The sequence below is a fragment of the Rhodamnia argentea genome, chromosome 9, assembly GCF_020921035.1.
Source record: "Rhodamnia argentea isolate NSW1041297 chromosome 9, ASM2092103v1, whole genome shotgun sequence".
Taxonomy (NCBI): domain Eukaryota; kingdom Viridiplantae; phylum Streptophyta; class Magnoliopsida; order Myrtales; family Myrtaceae; genus Rhodamnia; species Rhodamnia argentea.
Genome location: NC_063158.1, coordinates 18,140,210 through 18,150,740, shown reverse-complemented (window position 1 = coordinate 18,150,740; position 10,531 = coordinate 18,140,210). Strand labels below are relative to the sequence as shown.

The following is a 10,531-nucleotide window of genomic DNA, read 5'->3' as shown; positions in this document are numbered from 1 at the left end:
TGAAGTTATTCAAGCCCCACCATTGCGGGATTAAGGCGAGGTAGCTCCACTTAGGAGGTCTATCAAGCAGAGAAGATCAGCCATTCCACCGGACTATATAGTCTATTTGGGAGAGCAAGACTACGATATCGGTTGTGTGGTTGATCTAGTTACTTATACAGATGTTGTTTCTTGTCCTCAATCAGATTTATGGATGGATGCGATGAAAGATAAGATGCAATCTATGAGGCATAATGGTGTCCGGGAACTTGTTGAATTGCCTGACGGTCATAAAGCAATTGGCTGCAAATGGGTGTATAAGACAAAAAGAGACTCTAAAGAAAAGATAGAAAAGCTTAAAGCTAGGCTGGTAGCCAAAGGTTTCACTCAGAGAGAAGGAGTGGACTATGAAGCAACCTTTTCTCCAGTCTCTTCTAAAGATTCTTTCAGAGTGATCATGGCATTAGTAGCTCATTTAGATATGGAGCTACGCCGGATGGATGTAAAGACCGCTTTTACGAATGGAGATCTTGATGAGGAAGTCTATATGGAACAACCCGAAGGTTTTACGGCTGATGATTCGGGTAAGCTAATGTGTAGACCGAGAAAGTCTATTTATGGTCTCAAGCAAGCTTCCAGACAATGGTATTTGAAGTTTCATAGTGTTGTGACTACTTTTGGTTTTGTGGAGAATAGAGTGGATCGGTGTATATACTGCAAGGTCGGTGGGAGGAAATTCATTTTTCTTGTTCTTTATGTGGATGACATTCTACTTGTGAGCGGTGATATTGAATTACTGCGTGAAACAAAACAGATGTTGTCGGAGAACTTTGATATGAAGGATCTTGGTGATGCGTCTTTTGTCTTTGGCATTGAGATCCATAGGGATCGTTCTCGCTGGGTATTGGGTTTGTCTTAGAGGGCATATATTGATCGTGATTCGGAAAGATTCAATATGCAGCATTGCAAGCCGGGAATTATTCCCGTCAGCAAAGGTGATAAATTGATTCTTTCACAGTGTCCTCATTCGGATATTAAGAAAGCTCGGATGAAGGATATACCTTATGCTAGAGCAGTTAGCAATATCATGTATGCACAAGTTTGTACTAGACTAGATATTGCTTTTGCAACAAGACTTCTAGGCAGATATCGGTCAAATCCAGGATACGATCACCGAGTTGCTGCCAAGAAGGTTTTGAGGTACTTAAAGAAGACGAAAGACTATATGCTGATTTACAGACACGTTCAAGATCTACACCTAGTTGGATATTCGGATTCAGATTATGCTGGCTGTCAAGACGACAAAAAGTCGACATCGGGATACATTTTTATGTTAGCAGGCGGTGCGGTATCATGGAAAAGCGAGAAACAGAAAACCGTATCATCCTCTACCATGCAAGCGGAGTTTATAGCATGCTATACAGCTGCTACTCGGGCTATTTGGCTCCAGAATCTCATTAGGGAGTTGACCGTATTTGATTTTGTTGATAGGCCCATACAGTTGTACTGTGATAGTAACTCTGCGGTGTTATTTATTAACAACAACAAAGGTCTCAAGGGGTCTAAGCACATGGAGGTCAAGTTTTTGACCATAAAGGAATTTGTGCAAAATGGTGATGTTGCGGTAGAGTATATTTGCACAGATGATATGGTTGCGGACCCATTGACTAAAGGTCTTCGCCCTTGTGTATTTGAACGACATGTCATTAGCATGGGCTTAACAGCATTGTTGGATGTTGTTGTCTAGTGGGAGCCATTTTGTTTTGCTCTAATAAAGATTACATCCGTGTTTGTTACATAATGTAACATTTTCATATGTATTAAAGTTTGTATACCATAATTGTGATGAATACATACATATGATGAAAATCTTGAGGTGTATGTAAATCTTGAGTATTGGCTATGGGCATTTGGTTACTAGCCGTTTTAATATGTCTTGTTACATATAAAGTAAAGTTAACTATAAAGATAAGACATATGTGGGTTCATCGGAATCATATGGATATTCTCTAGTGACACATTTAGTTTTGTGACACATAAAGTGAGAGAATGGTGACCGACAAAGGGAATGACACAAAAGATATCACTATTTTATGAAGTGTCATCCAATTGCCACACTACCATATTGAATCCATATCGGTAGAGTCAAAAGCACTCGTGATCATGGATGGTTACGTGTACAATTTTATGCGATTCTTGCCATGATTCAGTGTTTGAGACTCTATGGGATCTGATTGGCCGTAAAGAATAATCCCTAGACCAGTATAAATGTGCGCACTACAATACACTTTCAATTAATATAGCCCAAGTGGGAGAATGTTAGAGTTATTCTAATGTGGGATTATATTAATTGGGATTTTATTAATTGACTTGGTCTAATAAAGATTGGATATAAAGATTCTTAATGGACCTAATATGGGCCTGGCTAGTGTGGGCCGAGTTCGGCCCGGCCCGTGATGAGAGGGCCCGCCAGAAACTCTACAAATAGCGCTCGGTCTCTCCTCTAGCCCTTAAGGATTCAGAAATCACTTCACATAAAGTTCGGAGAGAAAGTGAAGGGCGTCTCATCGAGCCGATCATTTGGAGGGTAATAGAGGAGAAGATCTTGAGCTTCGGATCATTACGATTCCGCTCGAAGTACAATGGATTCGAAATCAGGTGCACAAACTCTTTATTTTCTCCGTATATTGTTCTATTTCTAGCTATGGTGATCCCGGGATAGCCGCATTAAGGTTTATAGCGGCCAACATTGCACTCTGCATATTCTCCCTCTTCCTGGCCTTTTCTCTTATCCTCTTCCATGCCGAATCTGCGGCACGCGACATTGACCTTCTTTTTAACGGGGGAGGCTTTTAAAAACGTTTCAAAACATATAAAGATCGTTATATGTAGTTTTAAGCACATAATTTTTCTTTATTTTTTCTCGAGTTCAACTAATTGTTACATTCAAATTACGGAAAGAAAGAAAATGGCTTACCCATTGGTGTAACAATTAGACTTATCGAAATGGGTCCAAAACTAATTTGTTAATCCATATTCATTTAAATGGGTTATACATGAGTCACTTAAAATTTTGCAGGCCAGCCATAAATAAATTCTAAATGAGAGGGCCAAAATAAATGGGTTGTAAATCCGTCGTGCCAAAGAAAAAGGCCTGGCTCGCTATCACATCTTCTTCTACCACTCTCATTTTCTTCTTCAACGAGTTTTCAACTTGCGGTCCGAGACGATAATGTCGGAGATGACGGGAATAATGATTTTGTTGAGAGGAGAGAGAAAAAGGCGTGCGAAACAGCTTGTTTTGCTAAACTATCGAGAGAGTGAGTGACTTGGTTTGATCATAAATTGTTTTTATGCAGTTACCAAACGCGTTTTGATTCTCTAAAAGTCATCCAAGAAACATAATAAAAAAATTGATTCTAATCAGAATTTTTTTTTTAGAACGCAAACGTTATCAAACAGACCTCGAGTGACTTGGTTTGATCATAAATTGTTTTTACATATCGGATGTTGGAAAGCAATGGCGAACACTGAATAATAGTGGCGCTTAGCGTTATCAGAAGTCCACCTTCCGACTTTGCTTTCCTATTCACAATCTTGAGCATCAATTTTGAATATCCAATTAAGACCTCCACGATTAATAATTAATCTAATATCGTGTTTCATCTAACAGACTAAAACTCAAGGCATATTATTGCGGAAGGAAGTGATCAAACAATAAAATAGACAAAATAGGAAAATAAATCGAACATTGGATTTACGTGGTTCGGTCGTAGAGACTTACGTTCACAAAGGAAGAGCAAAAATGAATTCCATTATAAATCAACCAATACAATTTAGATCATAACCACGCTCAAGTCTCTCAAATACTCTCGGTGATTCCCAACCTTCAATTACACCAAACAACCCGAGTGTTTAGTCCTACAATTCCTCACTAAAGAATCTCTCAATATCACGAAGAAATCACGCAAAATCTTACTTTGAAATTTAATTGGTTTCGACACTTGAACACTTTATGTAATTTCACGAACAAAATGCAAAAAAAAAAAAAAAAAAAAAAAAAAAACATTATCAAGCACCGGTGAAACGGCGCTTCAAGAACACTTTAGCCCTTGAGAAATTATATATAAGCCACCGCCAGTAAGAAGCGAATATTTGGATTGGTCATAGAAGTCGACACCTAGTTAGAGAAGGAAACAACCAACTGGACTTTCTTCTTTCTTCGTTTCCCTCCCCCCCTCCCCCCCGGGGTGCCCCCCTCTTTTTTTTTTTTTTTATTTCAAATAATTCAGACTTCTCCAAATCAGAAAACAATCCAAATCTAACTATGGACTTTCCCTTTTTGATCGTGGCTCCAACACATAAGCAAATTCCATAATATGCAATATTCGTTTTCTTGAACTCTCGTGTACCGGGCTTTATAGAATTCAATTCGGATCAAGTTCGCTCGACGGGCTAAAGCTCGAGACATATTTTCAACACATATTTTGATAAAATTTCCATTCAACAACTGAGATTAATCAACTAAATTAACTTTTTTGTTTAATCAATGACTAAAGATAGGCAGCGTTCTTTACCACAAAAAAAAAAAAAAAAACAGATAGGCAGCGTACAGCATAAAGTTTCGCGGTAAAAGTGTCATTTTGGATAGACAGTCCGAGTCCTTAATGCTCATTCATGATACAGTTTTCCATTTCAGCTGCAAAATTTTTGTGACCCAAACAAGGAATGGGTTGATATCAATTGGTTTTGGTGGGCGGGAAAGGCGATGCCTCAAAAACGTTTAAGGGTGCACATGTTTGAGTGTATGTGTTTCCCGGACTTTCCCCATTTAATTCGCCGAAAATGATTTAGTCAACGGAAAATACTTTTCGGTTAACGTAAAATTCGTGCATAAAATGGGGAAAGTGAATTCCTAAACGTAAAGAGGTGGAAACATCTTTTGGAAGTACGCCTCTTGAGTTTTTTTTATTTATAATTTTAATATTAAATATTGTAATATTTTAAGTTTCTTATTTTATTTTATTTTTTCATTTCTTTCTTTTTCTTTCTCCTACCGCTTCGCCGGTCACCAAGCCTCGGCGACGGCCGATAGTCAATATTACATTACTAGAGACAAAAGCATATAATCCATCTATCTCTAGGCTGTATCCGACAATACTCCACTAATGCTCATCGATCTCTAGGCACATGGTCCGTTGCTCCTGAGTCCACAGTCCATATAGGATGTGATTTAACAAGCATTACAGTGTTAGAGACAAAAGCATTGCTTAAAGCAATGGAGTAATATGTCAATCTTTTTGGCTCGGTGCATTCACGATCGAAATGACCCATCTTGTCACAATTGTAGCATTGACCCTTGTCCTTCTTCCCATCACGCTTCTTGCGTAGAATGATTTACATTCTCTAGGGTGCCCGATCTGCCTCTTTCCCTTTGTTGTTGAATCTTTAATTCCTCTTACGCTTGAAGCTCGAAACTTTACACGAACTAAATTCAACAACATAAGCATGTGTGGAAGATCTAGCAGCCTTTAGGTGCTCATCCTCTAACGCCAAAAGATTCGCTATATCATCAAAAAGTTATGATATTTTCATTATGCGCCATGTTGATTTGTGCATGTTTTCAACTTTCAGGAAGAGACTTGATAATAGCCTAAACTAGCTGTTCGTCAGCCAGGGTGTAACATGCTATTTTGAACTCACGTATCAAGTTTGAACTTGGTGAGCCTCCTTAATGTAGTAGCAGATGTACCCCAAAACTTAAATTTTAGGGTAGCCTAATTTTCACATTCTCCAATCCTTCAAACTCACACATAAGATCATTTAGCATACAACTCAGCAACTTGATGTGAGCAAAGCTAATTTTCTTTTTCCAAGCTTGATAAGCTTCTTGGTCTCTTATGTGCAAAGCAGAAGTTCCTTACTCAGGTTCATCCTTGGTGTAGTTAAGGGTTTCCAAAAACTCTTGCCCTTTAAGGATGTACTGAACCTTTCGGTGTCAAATATCATAATTGTCACTGTTTAGTTTCTCACCCATGTTGAGGTTAGCCACAATGGTCTTAGATGCCGAAGCCATAGTCAATGATAATTATATACAGACAGAAAAAGCACAAAATAAACACTAGCACATTTTTTACATCAACACACATTTATTTTGCAGCAAAAAGCAACCTAAATAAATGATAATTCGACAAAAGACAATGAAACGAAAATTCACTATGTTCCCAATCAGCTTCTATGTTACGGTTGTCCGACTATCATACATTTAGTTCAATTCGCGCAAAATTTAAGTTCTAGGTCAGAATTCCATCGAATTCTACCAACTTACGAACTCCCACTAGAAGATATAATCTTGATGTATGATCCAATGATCTTGTTCTTTATAGTCATAAAAACATAGCATGATGTGAGTCCATATACAAGTAATTCAAGCATCAATTATCATCAAATGCGGAATACAAGTTAAATCTTCTACCATTGTTCGAGTTTGCTTTTCGCTGAAATTGCAAGGACGTTAAAACTCATACATGCTATATATGAACCATGCAATACATTATTTGTAATGTGGTCATTTACATGTAAGCAATGTACTGTATTTTTTTAAAAAAAAAGGAAAGTGCAAATAAAAAAATGCAAAAATGTCCCAAAATGTACACGTATTTTGGGTTTTGTGTGCATTTTCGTACCATTAAAAATTTCAAATATGTATAAAAATTGTACCAGAATGTAGAGCTTTTCATGACGAACACACAGGTACCAAGAACTCCCCAATCGGAGCTCGTACGCGCCTACATGCACCATGGCCGTCTAGGGGCAAAAACGTAAATTAACTAGTAAGGTAATGCTGGAAAAACAAGGCGTGGGGAGAAAAAGAATATTTTGCCCTCCCCGCACGCGTGCCAAGCACGCCTTGTGAAGGCCTGCGCGGGTGCGGGCATGGGCACGCCTCTGCGGTGGGCATGGGCGCGTCTTCTTTTTGCGGCCATGGCTTGTGGTGGCGCGTGAGGTAGGGATATCAATGGGCCGGCTCGGCCCAAGCCAGCCCGAAACCGAATAGTACCAAGCCTAACCTGGCCCGAACCCTCTTCGGGCCGGGGTCAAGTCGGGTAGGTTTTTTTTTTTTTGAATCAAAATCACTTGACATGTCCATCGAATGAAAGAATATAAAAAATAAAAATAAGATAAACTAAAAATGTGGGTGAAAAAAAAGGCCGGAACTAAGCCAGCCCCCAAAATCCCAAAAATTAGGGTATTTTTTGGCCGGGGCAGGTCGGGTCGGGCCGAGTCGGGCCGAGTCGGGCCGAGTCGGGCCGAGTCGGGCCGGCGCGGGCTTTTTTGACACCCCTAGCGTGAGGGTGTGTCCGGGGTTCACTGGAAGTGTGGGACCACTCAAAATTCTCGTATCGACGAGATGAATTTGATAGTATGTTTAAAAATGATTTCCATCGGGCAGAAAAATAAGAAACATTATGAACATACGTTCATGTTCAACCCCGAGACTTGTATTTATGCACCCTGTTCGTACTTGTTCATTGTAATTCAACGTATTGATTAAGCCAAAACTCGACATAAACAAGGCAGATATTCTGACCAAGACTTTGATACCAATGTTGGAATTTAACATCGATGAATTTACTAACCTCTATCGATGTTCAATTGCGGAAAAATCCAGGAATGTTGTTGAATCACCAGCGCCGACGTATCCTCTACGAATCTTCAAACCCATGACGATCCAAATATAATCACAAAGGAAGATATTCACGTTCTACAACGTAAATACGAACAATTCTGAAAGTAACGATGTACGTCTTTCTTTGTGTTTGAGAGAGAGAGAACGAATGTATGCGTTCTCTATACGTTCTATCGTTATTTCGTCTAACATAATCCCTTAGGAAGTTATCTATTTATTTTATAGATTAGGAGGCACTAGTTCGAAAAGCACCTCTTGGTGGATCCCTCTCTCATTCACACCCTATCATGGACGTTATCTTTACAGGTGAGGCTATTGAAAAGTTTCAATATAATCAGTCTAACTAATCAACTTTGAAAGTATTTATCCGATTAACATTCTTAATTCTTGTAGCTTCTATACCCTTTATTTTATGTTATTTTTTTTAGATAGGGCTGGATCGCACAAAAGGCATGCATATTTTATTTTCGCATCTTTAGATTATTCCTCCATATTATTGGCCAAAAGTAATTTTTTTTATGTGTCGCAGTGTAATGGATATAAAAAGGAGAATGTTTCCTTGACAGTACTATCATTTATTTTCTAACCATAGATCCACACAACATTATCGTGTGTTTTCTATAAAGCACTCATTAATTGAAACATTATGGGGTCAGAAATAATGACAAGATTGTCGGACTGTTAAGTTAGCGGCTTCCATATAAAAGACTGTTTTATAAGAAATTACTGCTCCAATTTGGCATATTATATATAGCCAAAACTCTTAAGATTAGTGTCTAACAAATCATTGCTCCACTTTGAGACATCGTTCAAACTCATTCAACAAGAAAACGAAAAATGAGTCCCTGCCCTTCCGTCTCTCTCTTCCTCGTCTTCTTTCTCACCGTCCTCCACGCCGCATCTGCAGATGGCGGGAACACCAGCATAATCCACGAAACATGCAAGAAATGCGCGCAAGAAGACCCCAACGTCGGCTACAAGTTCTGCGTTGCGTCTCTCGAGTCAAACCCGATGAGCCACTGCGCCGACCTCCGGGGGCTCGGCCTCATCTCCATCAAGCTGCTGCGGCACAACGTGACCGAGACGAGGTCTTACGTCAAGAAGCTTCTGAAGAGCAAGAAGACGGATCCATTCATCAAAGCATGCTTGCAAGATTGCTTGGAGCTGTACACCGACGCGGTCCTGACGCTCGAAGAGGCGACCAGAGCCTACAAGGTTGAGAGGTACGAGGAAGCGAACGTCGACCTGAGCTCGGTGATGGATGCGCCAACCACGTGCGAGGACGGGTTTGCGGAGAAAGGCGCGGCGTCGCCGTTGGCCGAGAGGAACAAGGACGCGTTCCGGTTGTCGGCTTTGGCTCTCTCGATTGTTACGATGCTCTCGCGTTCTTCCCATTAGTTAAAGGTTCAACGTTGCGGCCTGCCGCTCATTGCTGTCGCTTCCTGTATTCTTTGCGTTCGGCATACTGATAAAAGCTGTGGTATTCTTGTATGATTCATAGATTATATCGAAGTTCTTGGCGTTTGTCACTGTCAAACAATTCTCTGGTTTTCTTTTTTCTGCTTGCGATGAATTCATTGAATGATTTTTGGAAGATGAAGGAGACGTGATGGGGGTGTCTGCGGGATGTGATCGTCTTCTCGCTGTCTTCAACGCTAAGTTCCATGATCAAATGCTTTTCGTGTACTTCATGTTTTGTAAGGAAAGTAACATGTAATTTCTGGCTTTATCCCTTTTTCTATTTAAAAAAAAAAAAATCGTCGCACAGTAGCTTTACACCAGCCAGACACTGTGCAAAGATACTGTGCGAGCACAGGTCGACGATGCAAGAGTTAAAACTCCAATGATTCACTCCAGGCATATGACACTACTACACGATCCTACCGGGCGGTAGTCATTCGAAAATGTTGTGGACTCTACTTTCCCCATTATCGGCCTTTAAGTTGAGAGAAAATATATTTCTTCCCTTTATACCGGGAACATCGCGAACTTGTTCGGATTCAGGCCTGGGTACAAGTTCCTCCGGTTGGAATGTGGACGACCAGTTCCGAGACATCAAGGACTTGCTTGGCTCGGACACTCAATCAGCAATGTGAATTTTTTTTTTTATAGCTCGAGTCATCAGGAAGAAACATAAACCAAAGGAAAATCACTGGGATTAAGATAGTATGTGTCGAAGTTGAAGCGAGTATCCACCCCTTTGAAAGAATGCAACAGCAAAAATTCTCTCAACGCTCTTTCTTCTGATTCGAATGAGCACTATGTGACTTAGTAGTGACCATTCATTTGCAAGCTCTTCAGCAACATATTCACGGAGCAGAACCAGCTCACCCGTGACTGCTGTGAGAAGCTCGTGCTGATGGGAAGAGAATGCCATGCCACGACGTGATGGTGAGCTTCATCGTCTGCTTGCCCTGCGTTCGGCAAGAATGCCTCCATCACTGTGCCCACGAACGAGCTGGTGTGGCCCAAGTGTGTCTTGTTGGCCAAAGAAGCCCTTTCCCCGGCGTAAGAAGGCCTGGTTTCGCCCGGTTTGATTGATGACGACGCTTATTGACAGTTCAAACAGTTGATTATCTGCGCTTTTAATACAATTTCTATCCATCATCATTTAGTATTAACCTGTGTCTCCGGAAGTAAAACCGAATTCTAGACCAATAAAAATGACTTACTGGCTGGATTGATAGTCCAGAGACCAGAAAGTTGTTTCCCTAATCTAATCATCAGATGCAAAAGAAAGAAAAAAATCTGCCAAACCTGCAGAGTCATCTTATACAAGACGTGATCATGGACAGCAAAACAAGGAAAGTCCTGATTCTTTTCTGAATGAAAAAATCTCGTGAGCTGAAGAAGCAGCTGCTC

General features: G+C 40.3%; 1 protein-coding gene across 1 annotated transcript; it reads left to right on the top strand.

Moving 5' to 3' along the window:
* Nucleotides 1–8,467: 8,467 nt before the first annotated feature.
* LOC115728721 (putative invertase inhibitor) lies at nt 8,468–9,133 on the top strand. The gene has a single exon (XM_030659092.2). It carries the CDS (start codon nt 8,507–8,509, stop codon nt 9,065–9,067), a length of 561 nt encoding a protein of 186 aa, XP_030514952.1. The 5' UTR covers nt 8,468–8,506; the 3' UTR covers nt 9,068–9,133.
* Nucleotides 9,134–10,531: the final 1,398 nt, after the last annotated feature.